Source organism: Mesocricetus auratus, unplaced genomic scaffold, assembly GCF_017639785.1.
Source record: "Mesocricetus auratus isolate SY011 unplaced genomic scaffold, BCM_Maur_2.0 Super-Scaffold_100006, whole genome shotgun sequence".
NCBI lineage: Eukaryota > Metazoa > Chordata > Mammalia > Rodentia > Cricetidae > Mesocricetus > Mesocricetus auratus.
This window is the reverse complement of record NW_024429190.1, coordinates 11069650-11087692: the sequence shown is the minus strand read 5'-3', so window position 1 is coordinate 11087692 and position 18043 is coordinate 11069650. Positions and strand designations below refer to the sequence as shown.

At 50.3% G+C, this 18043-nt stretch overlaps 1 protein-coding gene and 1 non-coding gene across 4 annotated transcripts in view; both read left to right on the top strand.

The window, feature by feature from the left end:
* Positions 1–13913, top strand: part of Ap1b1 (adaptor related protein complex 1 subunit beta 1) — a 55828-nt gene extending 41915 nt beyond the window's left edge. For 2 of the 3 annotated variants that reach the window (XM_040746787.1, XM_040746788.1), the window contains exons 12-22: positions 1117–1215; positions 1772–2031; positions 2741–2942; positions 3553–3573; positions 4006–4161; positions 8559–8704; positions 10256–10385; positions 10650–10734; positions 11287–11373; positions 11455–11609; positions 13048–13913. In XM_040746787.1, coding sequence (XP_040602721.1) covers positions 1117–1215; positions 1772–2031; positions 2741–2942; positions 3553–3573; positions 4006–4161; positions 8559–8704; positions 10256–10385; positions 10650–10734; positions 11287–11373; positions 11455–11609; positions 13048–13122 — 1416 coding nt within the window. In that variant the 3' untranslated portion in view covers positions 13123–13913. The remainder of the gene's footprint in view (positions 1–1116; positions 1216–1771; positions 2032–2740; positions 2943–3552; positions 3574–4005; positions 4162–8558; positions 8705–10255; positions 10386–10649; positions 10735–11286; positions 11374–11454; positions 11610–13047) is intronic. The other variant, XM_040746789.1, reaches the window with a different exon arrangement.
* Positions 9130–9226, top strand: LOC121141040. The gene has a single exon (XR_005877987.1). It is a non-coding gene; the product is annotated as a small nucleolar RNA SNORD125 (small nucleolar RNA).
* Positions 13914–18043: the final 4130 nt, after the last annotated feature.

Sequence of the window (18043 nt, the reverse complement as noted above, 5' to 3'; positions counted from 1 at the left end):
CTTTTCTTTCTTTCCCTCCTTCCCTTCCTCCCTCCCTCCTTCCCTCTTTCTCCTCTCTTTCTTCTGTCTCCTCTCTCCCTCTCTCCCCCTCTCTCCCCCTCTCTCTCCCTCTCTCTCCCTCTCTCCCCCTCTCTCCCCCTCTCTCCCCCTCTCCCCCTCTCCCCCTCTCCCCCTCTCCCTCTCCCTCTCCCTCTCCCCCTCTCTCCCCCTCCCCCTCCCCCCCCCCCCCCTCTCTCTCTCTCTCTCTCTCTCTCTCTCTCCAGGGTTTCTCTGTATAGAGCCTCAGGAACTCCCTCTGTAGACCAGGCTGGCCTCACACTCACAGAGATCCGCCTGCCTCTGCCTCCCCAGTGCTGGGATCAAAAGTATGAACCACTGCCAGCAGCTGATCATCACGGATTTCTTAAGCGCCTACTGTTCCCTAGGCAGTAGTGTAAGCAGTGTAGGGTCATACAGCGAGCTAGACAGACCTTATCCCCATCCATCAAAAGCTCATGGTCAGTTCAGTGTGGTGGCACACGCCTTTAATCTCAGTGCTTGGGAGGCAGACAGATCTCTGTCAGTTCCAAGCCAGCTTGGTCTACATAGTGAGATCCAGGACAGCCAGAGCTACATAGTGAGACCTGACTTTAAAAACAAAAAAAGAAAACGTTTACAGCCATAGGGCAGCCTGACAGCTGATGACACTAAGAGGGAGTAGAGGAGATTTTGGAAGCATGGGGCTGGGGTCAGCATGAGGACCACAGTGAGGAGTGTCAGCAAGGTTGAGGGTATCCTGATGAAATAATGAGATGGAGGGGTCAGGAATGCTTCCTACTTTTCAACAGGCATGTAGTTCCTCAGTGGCAGGCTAGCTCTGAGGGGCCCTTCTGGCCTGCCCTCTGCTCTCTGTGGTGCCATCAATAGCTTTAAGGAGCATACGAGTCACATGTGTATTGCCTTTTGAAGCTCTGACAGGCATCTAGGAGCCCAGCTGAGCCCTTCCTACCAGATAGTTCCATCTGGAGCCCAGCCCCAGATCCAAGTTCCTCAGCAGCATCCCCAAAACTACAAGAGCTGTTCTTGATTTCTGGCTGTTCTTAGACCCAGCAACCCTCCTTGCCTTGTCCCCTGCAGGTACAGTTACAGCTACTGACAGCCATTGTGAAGCTCTTCCTGAAGAAGCCAACAGAGACTCAGGAGCTGGTGCAACAGGTCCTCAGTTTGGCCACTCAGGTAGTGTCCCCACCTCCCCTGCTGCTCCCCACATTGCATCTAAAGAAGCCAGTCTTCCCCCAAACTCCATCCCCCCAACGATAGCATCTGTGGGAATTGATGCCAGAGTAGCTTGAGATCCTGACTTCTGGGAGTCAGTCACAGACAGATCCACATGGGGTGGCGTCACCAGGGGAAATCGAAGAGAGGGTGTATCGGGGAACCAAAAGGTTTGCTGGAAAGTTCACAAAGGTGGGGGATTGGAGACCTGGACTAGGGAACCAAGGAGCCCCAGCTGAAAGTTGGTGGCTAGGATATGTCCCTAAAGTAGTTATGTTCAGAATTGTTGGTTGAGACAGGAAGTTGTATACATTTTTACCCTGTACTTGGGAGTCAGAAATAGGCAGATCTCTGTGAGTTCAGGCCTAGATTGTGAATTCCAGGACAGCCAGAGAAACCCTCTCTCAAACAAACAAATAAACAAAGACAATTGTTAAATGCCAAGGCTGGTCTGTGGGAGGGACCCCTTCTCTCATCTGGTAAGAGTTACATGGGCTTCTCCATCTCCACCCCCAAGGACTCAGACAACCCAGACCTTCGGGATCGTGGCTACATCTACTGGCGCCTGCTCTCCACCGACCCTGTAGCTGCCAAAGAGGTGGTCCTGGCTGAGAAGCCCCTCATCTCAGAGGAGACGGACCTTATTGAGCCTACACTGCTGGATGAGCTCATCTGCTACATTGGCACCCTGGCTTCTGTCTACCACAAGCCTCCCAGCGCCTTTGTGGAGGGTGGCCGTGGCGTGGTGCATAAGAGCCTGCCACCCCGCACTGCCTCGTGAGTACAGCTGCCCAACATGCATGAAGGCCTGAGAAAATGGCCCCCAGAGCCGGGCGGTGGTGGCGCATGCCTTTAATCCCAGCACTTGGGAAGCAGAGACAGGCAGATCTCTGTGAGTTTGAGAGCTAGTTCCAGGACAGCCTCCAAAGCCACAGAGAAACCCTATCTCGAAAAACGAAAAAAGAAAATGGCCACTGTAAAGGCCTTAGTTTAAGCAAACTAGGATCCTAGCCACCCTCTGCCAGTGCTTAGCTACGTACTGGTGTCCTGAATACTAGGATCACCGTTTAATCCTCCGAGTTATTGAACAAAGTGTCCATTTAACAGATGAGGATGGTGAGTGTGGAGAGTACGGACAGTCCAGGACCCCACAGCAAGCAGAGCTGACTTCTGGTTCCAAAGACCTGTTCCCATCACCTCTGTGGCTGGTTTGGCTCAATGACAGTCTTTGAGGCTGGTATCTAGTCTCCTTTTTATCACGAGCCAGAATATACTCAGCTGACTCACCACATGGAGAGCTTAAAAAGTAGGTGGGACTAGGGAGGCAGAGAGACAAGCCATATTGACTTCCTATCCCCCAACTCCACCCCCAGATAGTGAGGTGACCCAGTGCCTTCTTAGGGAAGGATTTTGAAGATCAATGTCTCTTTACCTTCCCTGGAACACTCTGATACCTCCACCCCACCTAACCCTTTCTGTCCAACAGGAGCGAGAGCACAGAGAGCCCTGAGACAGCCCCTGCTGGAGCACCTTCTGGTGATCAGCCTGATGTCATCCCTGCCCAGGGTGACCTGTTAGGTGACCTCCTCAACCTGGACCTTGGGCCTCCAGTGAGCGGCCCACCTTTGGCTGCCTCCTCAGTGCAAATGGGAGCTGTGGATCTTCTCGGTGGTGGCCTCGACAGCCTGGTATGTCTTAGGTCTCCCAGGTGATGTTACTAATCTTCAGATGAACAGGTTTCAATGTCCCTCTCTGTTAGCACAGCCAAGACAGGTGTGTGGAATCCTCACTCTGCCCTCAGTGATGACTGGGTAGCTCCATGCTCGTCAGCTGCATCCTGTTAGGATGCTCCTCGATTTGAGGAACCAGGCCTTTGTCCAAATCCACTCCGGCCATACCAGCTAGGGAGAGCAGCCCAACCAGACTTCCATGGAAGGTCAGGGTAGAACCTCCTCAGCTCTTTGAAAGAGGTGTGGTAAGCCTGGCCCAGGGCCTCTCGGCCCTTCCTCGGGTACATAAGTGGTGCTGGGCAGAGAGGGGCAGCTTCTGGACCTTTCCCTTGGTGTCAGTAGTCTGGCCGTGAGAGATCCTATGGCACAGGGTGTGAGGGTGCCAGGCTAAAGCCACAAGGAAGGGTGGTATCTTTCAAAAGGTTGGGGCTCTGAGCCTCAGAACACACTCATCCCAACTAAAGCCACAGTTAACTAACCTCTCTCTTTCTCTTGTCTCATTTTCTTCCTGGCCTTTCTCTCTGCATGTCGCTGCCTGTCTCTTCACCCTGCCTGCTTCTGCTTGGAGATGGGGGATGAGCCTGAAGGGGTATGGTTCAACCCTCTGTCACCAATTCTTCATCTGTGCTGAGCCTCTGCTGGTGGCCCAGTGTCTGGGCAGTCTCTACTTTGACCTCTTGGCATGCAGTTGCCACTGACCCTATGCCCACAAGTTCTTCAGTGTCCTCACCCCCACTTCCCCCTCTCCCGTGACAATGATGCCTTGTCATCCTAAGGACTGCTGTCCCTCAGCCCGTGAGCTTTCCTAGAGGAGAGCTCCTCTATGCTTAGCTCCCCGTCCCAGAGGTCACTCCTTGAGCTTCAAGGCTTATGTGACTCAGGAGTGCTCAGCCTCTCTTCTCCACCTACTTTATTTTGTCTTATTTCTGCAACTTAAAGATGTGGAGGTGGTCCTGTTCCTACTCCATGGGCTCCTAATGTCCCTGCCTTTCTTGCATGTCTCTTCGGATCTCTTTGCCAGATTGGAGACACCAACTTTGGGGCACCTCCAGCAGCAGTGACAACAGCAGCAACACCAGCCAGACTTGGAGCACCCATCAGCAGTGGCTTAAGTGACCTCTTTGACCTGACCAGTGGTGTGGGCACCCTTTCAGGATCCTATGTAGCTCCCAAAGCAGTAAGTACCTCGCCTTTTCTCCTGGCAGGAACAGAGAAGGGGAACTGAATGGGATTGGTAAGGCTTCCCACTGAACTCAGCACCATGGGGATGGGTGGTGAGTCTTTCATTCTTACTGTGCCCTAGCTATGGTCTCCTGTTCTGACAGCCTCTGCTTTGACCTGTCTATGGCAGCAATGCCTTGTCCAGTTGACACAGTGAGCTTTTGTTGAGCAAAGATGGGTAATGCACCACAGACTGTTGGGGGGGTGGGCCTGGAGGGGAGGGAATGCCTGGTCTTGTCAGAGTGCAGGTTCTCAGTACTGTTAGATCCAGTGTCTTAAACACACAGAACTTCTTGTCTTTGAAGAGAACTGATGACTCTACACAGGATGGAAATTAAAAGATAACCACATGCCGAGTGGTGGTGGTGCTTGTCTTTAATCCCAGCTCTCAAGAGGCAGAGGCAGACAGATCTCTGTGAGTTCGAGGCCAGCCGGGTCTGCATAGCTAGCTCCAGGACAGCTAGGGCTATTACACAGAGAAACTCTGTCTCAAAAAAATAAATAAATAAATAAAAACCACATGTCTCCATCAGTATATGGAAAAAATAAAAGAAAAAAACTCTGCCCTAGAAGACATGCCAGTGTGTTGTCATTGTGACAGGACAGGCATGGGTAGCATTAGTTCAGCATGAGGGTGTGTGACTGGTGGTACTCCTAATTTCTGAAGAGACTACTGACTCTCAGTAAAGTTCTCCACAGAGCAGGTGCCAGGTGTGCTGATGCAGACCTCTAATGTCAGCACTGGGAAAGTAGAGGCAGGAGGACCAAGAGCTCAGTATCACCAGCCAGTGTGGCGGCACCTTCAGTCCCAGCACTTTGGTGGCAGACAGGCAGATCTCTGAGAGTTCCAGGCCAGGCAGAGCTTTATAGTGAGACCCGTTTCCAAGGGAGGGGCAGCAGCTATAGTAGCACGCCTTTAATCCCAGCACTCAGGAAGCAGAGGCAAGTGGATCTCTGTGAGTTCAAGGCCATAGAGTTCCTACATAGAGTTCCTGCACAGCCAGGGCTACATAATAGAGAGACCCTATCTCAAAAAGAAAAAAGAAAAACACAAAACAGGCTCCCCATAAGTTAGTCTTGGGAATGTCTGTTTACCTATTTCTGTGTATGTAAAGTATGCAGAGAAGGCTCCAAGGATGTAGGAGAGTTAGAGTTGTTCATGGCAGAATGCTCAGCATTCCCATCTCCCGTCCCCGAAACCCCACCTCCCTTACCTCATCATGCTTCCTGGAGAATGGCACACAAGTAACCCAATGTGCTTCTGAGGGTGTCGTCACCCACCAGGACATTTTGTTGGACTAGAGATTCTTGATTCTTGAGCTAAGTTTTGCTCATGATACTCCGTGCTAGCCATTGGAGAGTTCTAAACTGAATGATGAAATACTTTTTTTTTTTTTTTTTTTTGGTTTTTCGAGACAGGGTTTCTCTGTATTGCTTTGGAGGCTGTCCTGGAACTAGCTCTGTAGACCAGGCTGGCGATGAAATACTTTGATTTGAGCTTTAGCCTTAAGGAAGGTATGGATGGAGTTGCATAGAGCCCAAAGAAGATTATCAGGGTGCTCCTCGAAGCCTAGACACCAACAGCTTTGGGAGAGAGAGAGATAGAGACTGTGGCATGAGAACTTTCTTGGTGATAGGAGCAGGAGCATATTGAAGGAGCTGGGCAAGGAGACAACAGGTACTGAGACGGAGCAGATGGAGGATGGGGGAGAACAGCTAAGTGTGGCATGTAGATGTTTGTGCCTGGGACATTGGAGAGCACAGTGTGAGTCATTTTAACCTGGTCAGGAAAGCCCCTCAGGGACATATATGGCCTAACCCTTTAACAACACAAGTCAGAGGCCATGTCTGCTGAGCCTTCATCGTCTGAGGTTCCTACCTCAGAAACTTCAGGACCCACCCGTAGAGGGCTTTGGTGATAAGCGTGTAAGCAGCACCTGTGTTTCTCTGACCTGGCTTCTCCTACAGAGGTGGCAGCCAGGCCTCTGACAGGCTTGGCCTGAGAAGTTCACATGATAGCAGCTCTTCTGCCTGCAATAGCAGGCTTGATGCCAGGCACGCACCAGCCTTCCACAGAAGCGGCCTACTGGGTCCTCCTACAGCCATATGTTACTGTTATTCATTTTATGGGTGAGAAACTTGAGTGCTTTTGCCTGTGGTCACATAGCTGGTAAGTGACAGAATATGGAATTAAATGTAATGCAATGACACTGTAGTTTAATCTTCAACTTCTATGTCATTGTGCTACAAAGTGAGAGCACTTGTATGTCTTCCTTTTTTTTTTTTTTTTTTTTTTGGTTTTTTTTTTCGAGACAGGGTTTCTCTGTGACTTTGGAGGCTGTCCTGGAACTCGCTTGGTAGTCCAGGCTGGTCTCGAACTCACAGAGATTCGCCTGCCTCTGCCTCCCAAGTGCTGGGATTAAAGGCGTGCGCCACCAACGCCCGGCTTTTTTTTTTTTTGGTTTTTCGAGACAGGGTTTCTCTGTGGCTTTGGAGGCTGTCCTGGAACTCACTTTGTAGACCAGGCTGGCCTCGAACTCACAGAGGTCCGCCTGCCTCTGCCTCCCGAGTACTGGGATTAAAGGCGTGCGCCACCAACGCCCGGCTATGTCTTCCATTTTTAAGACAGGATCTCACTTTGAAGTCCCATGCTGGCCTTGATCTTGTGGCAAATCCTTCTGCCTCAGTCTCCAGAGGGCTAGGTTTGTAGGGTTGTAGACATGAGCCACCATGCCTGGCTATATACTCTCTAAGGTCACAAGTCACAGTCAACAGGACCAGAGAGTACAGGATGTGATATAAACCACATTTCGTTGCCTACTACACAGGTTGTTGACAGCGACCAACAGGCCAAACTATACCCATTAAAAGCCTAACAATGGCCAGGCGTTGATGGCACACACCTTTAATCCCAGCACTCAGGAGGCAGAGGCAGGCAGATCTTTGTGAGTTTAAGGCCAGCCTGGTCTACAGAGCGAGTTCCAGGACAAGCTCCAAGTTCCAGGTCAGGCTCCAAAGCTACAGAGAAACCCTGTCTTGAAGGGGGAAAAAAAAAACCTAACAACAGCCATACATGGGAGGTAGAGGCAGGAAGATCAGGAGTTCAAGGTTAACCTCAGCTATGTGCAATTAAAAAAAGAAAAAAAAAAACACTCACTGGGGCTAGTGAGATTGCTCAGAGAATAAAATGCTTACCACCAAGCCTGGTGACTTGAGTTCAGTCTCTGGGCCCCACCAGTGCAAGGTGGAAAGGTTTTCTAGGGTTGGTGATCGTGTCTGCATTCTACAAGAGAATGCCAGCTGCTGTGAAGAGAAATCTAGGCTGAGTGGAGCTATGCTACCTTGAAAAATGGGAGCCCAGCCAGGTGGTGGTGGCGTGCGCCTTTAGTCCCAGCACTCGGGAGGCAGAGGCAGAAGGATCTCTGTGAATCCCAGGCCAGCCTGGTCTACAGAGTTCCAGGATAGCCAGGGCTACACAGAGAAACTCTGTCTCGAAAAACCACAAAGAGAAACAGAGAAGTGGAGGCGCTGAGGGCAGACGCATTGAAAGACCTGGGCTGTGTGTCTGTGACAAGAAGGCAGGTAGACTGGGCACTGCGGGGCTCCGGTAGAACTGTACCTTTATTACCAAGGGCCAGTGAGCCAGTGAGGACACAAAGGGCCTGAGAGGCACATTTGTAGTTGTGCTTCACTGCAGGGTTGGTTCCTGCCCCCTACTGTGTAAGCACCCTGTGCACAGCAGCACCACGCCAGCTCTGAGACAGGTGTATACACAACAGCAAACACTTAAGGAGCTCCTTGCAAGCAGTGAGGAGGAGAGATGCATGAGCTCATGAGGACAGGTTTCCTGATGGAGGCATTCCTTTCCTGAGCCTGCTAAGGACAACCAGGACATTGGCAGGCAGAGCTTCTTTGGTATATTCTGTGGTGCGGCCAGTTTCTTCATTGGAAGACCAGCCATATCTCCTGCACAGAAGGACAGGCTGTAACAGCCAAGGAAAAGTCAGGTTGTGGCCAGGATCCAGAACACTATTGTATACTCAGCTCTGACCTTGGCTTGTCATGGTACTGGCAAGCTCACTTATCTTCTCACTGTTCTTCAGTCTTTCTTGGTATTGCCTTTTTTGACCTCTGAAGATGTCCTTCCTGTCCACAACTGCTCTGATATACAACTATGCTATGCTATGTATGGTGCTGGTCCTGGGTGGGCTACAGGGTGAGCTTATTTATCATGCCTTAGTGATGGAGGCCGGTTGATCAGAAGGCCCCTCAAGAAAGAGAAAAGATCTCAGGCTTGCTATGACTTTGGGGTGGGGAAGAGTCGCACGACCCCTCCTGTCCTTTTCCCTACAGGTCTGGCTCCCTGCCATAAAGGCCAAGGGCCTGGAGATCTCTGGCACCTTCACCCGCCAGGTTGGCTCCATCTCCATGGACCTGCAGCTGACTAACAAGGCCCTACAGGTCATGACAGATTTTGCCATCCAGTTCAATCGCAACAGGTGAGCCCTTGGCCAAACTCAGCAGCAGTCACTCTTTTGTCCATTTTATGGGTGCCAAAGCACCAGACAGAGTGGAGAGGTCATCTCCCCCAACTTACTCTCCTCCACTGCCCAGAGAACAGTTTTGTGTCAGAAATCACAGCTCCAAGCCAGCAGCCCACCACTGGAAGTGCCCTGCAACTCCTACCTGCCTCTCCTAGGCCTGAGTCACTTTGGTGTGGGGGAGCAGCTCTGAGAAAGTGGGTGGATAGTAGGCCTGCCAGACAGCCTCCCCCAAGAGCAAAAGATAGATCAAACAAGGACTCTGAGGATGAGTAGTGGGCGCTCCCAGATCCTTGTTGTCCTGTCCCCCATATTTCCTGGGCCGTGTTGGTGAAGAAACATACTTGGTAGCACTATGAGCCAGCAAGGCCAGGCCCTCTGGGAACCGTGGCAGCCCCTCTTGATGATTCCTCTTCCTGAGCGGCTCCAGTGATGAGCAAACTGAGCCTCTAAGAAGTTGACTGAAGGGGCGGCTTCCTCAGAAGAGCGTTAGACACTGGGAAGGCTGAGGCAGCTCTGCCTCTTCCCCTCACAGGACACAAAGACTGTAGGTGTGTGACAGCTGATAACAAGTCCTCTGCACTGAACACTTCCTGGGTAGCAGAGCCTAGGCCAAGGGCTGTAGACTGTTGGTCCAGTAGAGTGGATGTTATCTCCCCTTTATAATGGGTAATTACTCCTGTGCTCGGGGAAAGGCCCTGCCCAAGGTCACAGAGCTGACAGTGATGGCTCCTACACAGCCTGGAGTGCAGAAACACAGTACAAATGTAGGTTTCCTCTGGACTCTAGGCAAGCCTGAGTAGAGAGCAGAGTTTCAGTTCCCAGCAGTGCCTGCCGTTCATGGAGGAGCTGCCGGCTGGAATGAGCCAGTCCCTCATTTAAGGTGTGTCCTCATCAGGAAGAAACAATTGTGTACTTCTGGTTTTTTATCAGTATAGAAATTGACATATTGCTGTGTGCTACCCTGGACATTCTGAGTGTCCAGTTCAGGCTCCCCTCCATACAACTGTGACTTGCCTTCCAGAAGTTTGTGTCCTACTGAAGCAACCTTCCTAGTTCACTCACATAGAAAGAAAGGTAGGGCTTGCCTGAACCTGTGGCGCTTGTATAGCAAGGCCAGTTCCAGGCCAGACAGTGAAATTGATCTTTGCTGGGGGTGGTCAGACCCCTCTTGAGTTAGGGGTCTTAATACCTAGGCTGTCAGAGTTTTCCATCAAGAAGTGTGAAGTCCAGACTTCTGGTGCTGGCTTAGGTCCTAAAGAAAAAGGCAGGGATATGCCACCTGACTTACCAGGGTCCAGCACAGAGAGAAGCGGCGGCGGAGGTTAGCCTGCCTTAACCAGACTGGAGTGTGGTGCTGGCCTCAGATTCCTGCCTCATGTCTACGTGGAGCAGGGATGGTTATGAGCTTGGGAAAAGCTCACTTGATGAAAGAGCACAAAGAGCCAGCCCGTCCCATGTCAGCACCCACTCCCCTACCACCTGTGGGACTTCTCTCTCTCTCTTCAGCTTTGGCTTGGCCCCTGCTGCACCACTCCAGGTGCACGCGCCGCTCAGTCCCAACCAGACTGTGGAACTCTCCCTGCCTCTCAACACAGTGGGCTCAGTCATGAAGATGGAGCCTCTGAACAATCTTCAGGTTAGTCCCCACAGGAGCAGCACCCCGTTTCTACTCACGCTCAGTCCTGGGATGCATGCTGGTCATGTGTGTGGAAGGCCTGATAGAGAATTGTGCTCTATTGCAGATGGAACCCGAACTAGGGGACAAAGGGGCATGGCTACAAGGGAGGGTTCTATGACAAAGCCTGCTGCTCAGGACACCCTACTTGGGGCCTCAGAGGTGTCATAAGCCCAAGAATTAGGGTGTCAAGCCTTGGGGACTAACTGGGGACCCCATGTCTAGGTGGCTGTGAAGAACAACATTGACGTCTTCTACTTCAGCACCCTGTACCCTCTGCATGTCCTCTTTGTGGAGGACGGGAAGATGGGTGAGTTGTGAAGGGCCCTGGGGATTTGCAGGACTGCAGCTGGGGACCCTGAGACACTAGTGCTTATAGTAAGGGCTAACAAGCTTTGCCTTATGATGGATCTTTGGCAGATCCTAAGGGCCCCATCTCTGACTTGCAGGTGGCCTGTGCCACCTTACTTGTGAGCCCTGTGGGCTGCAAAGAACCAGTCGGTCACCATACCCAGTGTCTATCTCCTTAGTGCTGGGGCCAGAACCCCAAGAAGGACGCAGAGAAGGCTGGGCCTGGGCTGTGTGTGGCGCCTCCTCGCCCTTGCCGCAGAGCCACGCCTAAGGAGCAGGCTGCAGAGGTGGAAGAAGATGGGGTCAGATGTAGGGTGAGGGAGAGGAGAGGCAGGAAGCAGGGGGCATTTAAGAGCAGGTCTGTGTCCCGAGCTGAAGCAGATGGAACTGTGGAAGGCCAGTGCTTCACGCGGGTGGCACACTGGAGACCACACCCGTTCCTGCCATGTGATGCTGAGGGGCCACAGATTATCAGGGTCCCGTCTTTCACCCCATCCTTCTCACCCTGCAGACCGGCAGATGTTCTTGGCCACATGGAAAGACATTCCCAACGAGAATGAAGCCCAGTTCCAGATCAGAGACTGCCCACTCAACACAGGTGAGCCCTGTCCCCAGTGTCCCACTAAGTCTCTCCCTTTACCCACTGAATGTGGCCTCCCATGGCTGTCTGACCCTGCAGAGGCCGCAAGCAACAAGCTGCAGAGCAGTAACATCTTCACTGTTGCCAAGAGGAGTGTGGAGGGCCAGGACATGCTCTACCAGTCTCTCAAGTTGACCAACGGCATCTGGGTGCTGGCGGAGCTGCGGATCCAGCCAGGCAACCCCAGCATGACGGTGAGAACCCCTGCTCCCATCCCCCTGCCCTGGCAGTGCTCCCCAATCAGCATTCCTAGTCTGGGCTGTTAGAAACTGGTGATGGGCGTCATTATGCCACGGTCTCTGAGTCTGGTGTGAGAATTGGTTCTTTGAACTTTTAGAAACTTCAGTTCAGCCCCCTCAAGTCACCCAGATAAGACGCCAAGGGATATGAACACATATAATCAGATAGGGAAATAGTATCACTTGCTACAGGCTTTGGCCCTGCTGCCATATGGGTGCCTGAGTGCCTGGCCAGGGGCACACTGATTCTCAGCAGCCCGTGCCTCTAGACCTTAAGTCAGAGCTATCAGAGGACACCTTCAGGGTGGTCTGGATATTCTGTAAACTGCACTGCTGTTCCCAGCCTAGAGTTCCCAGGCTTTGCTTCCCCCATGCACTCTTGCCTGGTAGGTGTGGCCCTGTAGACACTACCACCCAATTCCGGTGACCTTGGCGCTGGTGGGTAGGGCTGTGATGTTAGCTGAGGTGGTAGTGGTCTGCATCTCCCTGTTTGATTACTGCATATCCACCTTCCCTGCTGGTGCCAGGGTTCAGGACTTGGAGGCTAGCACATTGCTTCTCTCTTCTACTGCCCCGCCTCCACCCTTCCTAGGGGTACTGCGCATGCCTCGTCTCCTGGTCTGACCCCGGTGCATTCTGCTTCCCTCTGTAACTTGGCCTTGCTTAAACATGATGCTCCCAAGGCCCAGCAGATGTGCATGGAGGCCGCCAACACAAGGGTTTCCAACCACTCCCGCATGCATGCTGTGTAGGGCCTTTAAAAGGAGGCCCATGGACCCTTCTGTGGCTACTGCTGCTGAATTCCACAATTCTGCTTGCCACTCCTTCCTGTTTGCAGCCTCGGACAGATCTGATGCTCTCAGGTAGAAAGGCGGGCTGGCTGGTTTCCATCCCCTCTGCCTAGAATCTAAGGCTAAGACCTCAGCCAGCACTGAGGTGGTCTTGTGCAAACCTGCTTCCTGCAGGAGCCAGAGCCAGATCCACACACCTTGTAGCCCCCAGCAGAGACCTGCTCCCTCTTAACCCTCTGCCCACCAGGACTGCCTGTCAGCATTACCCCTGACCTAGCTCCAGTGGTTGTAGGGGCAGACAGCCCAGAAAGGAGGGTGGGGTCTGGGAACTCCCAACAGCTCATGAATCATGCCTCCTGCCAGCGGCTCTGGCGGCAGAGCTGACAGCAGGTATGGGGGCTGCAAGTATATTTGGTTTCCACCCAGAGGACTGCAATGCCGCCCCCTCTGCTGTACCTCACATCTGCCCCACTCTGAGCTGCCGCCCTGCCATGTGTGCATATACACGCAAGCTCACTTTTCCCTCTGGTGCCCGCTCTCCCACCCTTCCACTGAAGAGCCCTGGGGATGAGTTCTTTTCCCGCCCTCCTCTTCTCCTGCAGCTGTCCCTGAAGTGTCGAGCACCAGAGGTGTCCCAGCACGTGTACCAGGCCTACGAGACTATCCTCAAGAACTGAAGTCCCTCCAGCTCCACCCAGCCTTCTGCCAGCCCTATCATGGAGCCCCTGTGGGTGGCAGCACCTCCTCCTTTCTTTGGGGAAAGGCCAGGTGGGCTCCTGACCACTCAGAAGGCTCCCCCATCCCAATTGAGGGCCCAGAGTAGGGCCCTGCCCCCTCCTGCAGTGAAATCTCTGCGCATCTCCAGTGGCTGTTTTCCACTGCTGTTGGTGTGGGGTCAAAGGAAACGGAGCCAGCACAGCAGCAGGAGCTGGACAGGAGGCCACAGGGTGCTCTTCCTTCCCCCTTTGCCTGGGGTGAGCATGGAACTCCCCTTGGGGTCCCAACCCATAACCCTTGCCTTGTGTCCCCACTGAGCCTGTCCTGGGTAGAGTCCGGGTGCCAATAGTACTGCTCCAACAGTCTTGAGACTCTGGCACTGGATGTGGTGATGGGCAGAGATGGGCCCAGAGGGGCAGCCTGGGCCTGCACCATCCACCCTGTGTACACCAGTTGGTGCTCTGTGACTGCCTGAGTGGTCCAGAGCCGTCTGGAATTCTGTTCCCTTATGCCCTGGAGGATGGTCACTGCCTACAAAACATTCCTTGGTGTCCCCTCTGAGAGTCCAGGGCTCTTAGGACAGAACTAGGGTGAAAGGTGGACAAGCAGCGTGGAAATGCTTCTAAGATAGGGTTCCTGTGGGTTCTCTAGTATCCGCTGTCCTCCCCTGGCTCCCCAGCCTCAGTGTGTAAGACAGTGATAGGTTTTCCTGTCACTGCTGTTTGATAATAAAGAGATTCTGCTTTTGGCAGTCACGCACACTTCTTTCCCTCTACAAAGAAAGACCAGCCAAAGAAATTGCTCCTGAGTGGCTGGGGGTAACATCTGACCCCTGCAGTAATTATAGCTAATAAGTATAAATAGAAAATATATATTGTATGTTTACTCTTATTTTCAAAAAGAGAAAACTAATAAAAATGATGACATTAAGTGTGTCCCTGGCCAGTGTGTCAGGTCATAAGGCTCTTCTGGGCAGGGTCCTGGGCTGAAGCCATATACCTGACTGTGGTCCCTGCCCTGATTCTCCTCCCGTTCATTCTGCCCTACTGTGGCCTGCTGTGTCCTTGCTACCTTCCTGCGGTTGATGCTGAGTCCCGCCTAGCTGATGCTGGGTCCCCTTTGAGTCCAGGGAAGGGCTTGCAGTCCCACTTGAGATTCCTCCTCTTTTGTGCTATCTTGGAGCAGTAAGAATGACTAGAGGGTGGGAGCTGGGCAGGGTTGCACGTCTTTTCCTGGGGAGAGATTCATCCAAGAGGAGCACTTAAAAGAGACCAAAGAAACAATTAGCCCAAGGAACATGTACTACTTACAGGAAGTTTTGCCACCCAAGAATAACACCACCTCAGCCAGGCGGTGGTGGTGTGTGCCTTTAGTCCCAGCACTCGGGAAGCAGAGGCACGAGCCTGGTCTACAGAGCTGGTTCCAGGACAGCCTCCAAGACAATACAGAGAAACCCTGTCTTGAAAACCCAAAGCAACAATAATAAAACAAAACAAAGAATTCAAAACACACCCTCTATATCCCACTTAAACTTCAGAGCTAGCTACTGTTTGGGAAGAAAAAAGAAAGTGTTTTTATTAAGATTTCATCAACTAAGCCGGGCGTTGGTGGCGCACGCCTTTAATCCCAGCACTCGGGAGGCAGAGGCAGGCGGATCTCTGTGAGTTCGAGGCCAGCCTGGACTACCGAGCGAGTTCCAGGATAGCCTCCAAAGCCACCTGTCTCGAAAAACCAAAAAAAAAAAAAAAAAAAGATGTGCTCTTTTTTTTTTTCCAGTGTGTATTTCTGGCTTCTTTATCAAAGATCAGATGTCCTTATGTGTGTGGACTTATATCTGGGTCTTCAATTTGGTTGCTCTGATCAACATGTCTGTTTTTATGCCAATACCATGTTGTTTTTACTATTATAGCCCTGTAGTAACAATTTGAGATCAGGGATGGTGATACCTCCAGCTCTTCTTTATTATCCAGGAGTGTTTTAGCTATCCGGGGTTTTTATGTTTCCATGTGAAGATGATCATTGCCCTTTCAATTTCTTTCAAGATGATCATGTGTTTGTTTTTTTTCTTTCACCCTGTTTATGTGGTGGATTACATCCATTGATTTATGTATGTTGAACCATCCCTTCATCTCTGGGATGGTCTATTTGATCATGGTGGATGCTCTTTTTGAAGTGTTCTTGGATTTGGTTTGCAGATTTTTTATTTTTTTATTTTTTTTTGGTTTTTACGAGACAGGGTTTCGTATTGTTTTTGAGGCTGTCGGTCCAACCCAGCCTCGAACTTACAGAGATCCGCCTGCCTCTGCCTCCCGAGTGCTGGGATTAAAGGCATACTCCACCAATGCCCGGCTCAAAATTTTTTTTCTTAGCTGGATCTTTCTGTGGTTTAGGTATTAGAGTAATTGTGGCCTCTTTAAAAGAATTGGGCAGGGCTGGAGAGATGGCTCAGAGGTTAAGAGCACTGGCTGGATGCTCTTCCAGAATTCCTGAGTTCAATTCCCAGCAACCACATAGTGACTCAATCTATAATGAGTTCTAGTGCCCTCTTCTGGCATGCAGGCAGAACACTGTATACATAATAATAAATCTTTTAAGAAAAAAAAAAGAATTGGGCAGTGTTCCTTTTGTTTCTATTTTAAGGAATCATTTGAGGAGTATTGATGACAATTGTTCTTTGAAGGTCTGGTAGAGTTCTGTGCTGAATCCATGTAGTCCTGGATTTTTTTTGGTTGGGAGACTTTTAATTACTGCTCCTATTTCACTTGGGGTTATGGGTTATTTAAGTTGCTTATCTGGTCTTGATTTAACTTTGGTAGATCAAGAAATTTATCAATTTTTCTTTAGGCTTTCTAATCTTGTGGAATGCATGTTTTTAAAGTATATCCTCATGATTCTCTGAATTTCCTCGGTGTCTGTTGTAATGTCTCCTTTCTTATCTCTAATTTTCTTAATCTGAATTTCCTGTCTTTTAGTTAATTTGACTAAAGATTTATCAATCTTGTGGATTTTTCTCAAAGAACCAACTCTTTGTTTCATTGACTCTTGTAATTTTTGTTTCTACTTTATTGATTTCAGCCCTGTTTGATTATTTCTTGTCATCTACTCTACTTACCTTTTCAGTGTTACTTTTTTCATTTTTTCTAGAGCTTTTGGATGTGCTGTTAAGTTGCTAATATAAGATTTCTCCAGTTTTTCATGTAGGCACTTAGTGCTGTGAGCTCACCTCTTAGAGCTGTCTTCAGTGTGTCCCACAGGTTTGGGCATGTTATTTTTTCATTTTCATTCACTTCTAAAAACTTTTAAATTTCTGTCTTACCCCGTGGTGACACACACCTTTAATCCCAGAACTCAGGAGGCAGAAGCAGGTGGATCTCTTGAGTTCAAGGACAGCCAGGTCTACACAGAGGAATCCTGTCCAAAAAAAAAAAGCCAGGCATTGGTGGCTTTAATCCCAGCACTTTGGGAGGCAGAGGCAGGCGAATCTCTGTGAGTTCAAAGGCAGCCCGGTCTACAGAGCAAGTTCTGGGACAGGCTCCAAAGCTACACAGAGAAACACTGTCTCGAAAAAAAAACAAAGATAAATAAATAAATATAATTTTTTTAAATATCTGTCTTGACCTATTCTCTTGTTCAGTAGTGAGTCATTCAGTTTCCATGAATTTGTAATCTTTCTTTGATACTCAGCTTTAATCTGCGGTGACCAGATACAATGCAGAGTGTTATTTCAACTTTCTTGTATCTGTTGAGGATTACTCTGTTCAACTTTACGGGCTGGTTTTGTGTGTCAGCTTGACACAAGCTATAGTCATCAGAAGAAGGAGCCTCAGTTGAGGAAATGCCTCCTTGAGATGCAGCTGTAATGCATTTTCTCATTTAGTGATCAATGGGGAAGGGCCCAGTCCATGGTGGGTGGTGCCATCTCTGGGCTGGTGGTTCTGGGTTCTATAAGAAGGTGGGCTGAGCAAGCCAGGGGAAGTAAGCCAGTAAACAGCACCCTCCATGGCCTCTGCATCAACTCCTGTCCGTAGTTTCCTGCCCTGCTTGAGTTCCTGTCCTGACGTCCTTCAATGATGAGTAGCAATGCTGAAGTGTAAGTCAAATAAACCATTTCCTCCCCAACTTGCCTTTCATCACAATAGAAACCCTAAGACACCACGTATGTGGTCAATTTTGGAGAAAGTTCCATGAGTGTCATTCTTGTTTGTTTAGATGACATGTTCTGTAACTATCTGGTAGATCCATTAGGTTTATGACATCTGTTCAGTTTTTGTTTGGATGATCTATTTATCGGAGAAGGTAGGGTACTCCCACCATCACTGTGTAAGGGTCAATATTTGATTCCAACTGTACTACTGTTTCTTTTATGAGCTTGGGCGTACTTGTTTTTGGTGCATAAATGTTTAGAATTGCAATATCCTTTGATGAGTATGTCCTTCCCTGTCTCTTCTGATTAGTCTTGGTTTCAAGTCTAGTTTGTCAGATGTTAAAGTGGCTATACCTGCTTACTTCTTGGGTCCTTTTGCTTGGAATAGAACAGGATTTCTGATTATTTGTCACCATCCATCACAAGTAAGTGCCAGTTGGTCTTGGCACTCAGTAGCTAAGAAAATACTTGAAGAAGGATCGTCCAGTGAGATCTCATTTATGCATAGCAGCATGGATGGGGACATTACCTCACTCAGGTCTTTATCATCTGTGATGTTCTCAGGAGCCCTCCTTGCCTCCTCATCCTGAAGTGTCACAGGGGGGCACTGCACATCTGCGGAGGTGAAAGACCTCCAGCCCCAGCGTCCTTTCTTCCAGGAGGGAAGTATGCACAGCTTCTCATCACTGAGGCATGGCAGTCTCCTGCACTGCTCCTTTGCCCAGTTAGGAAACCAG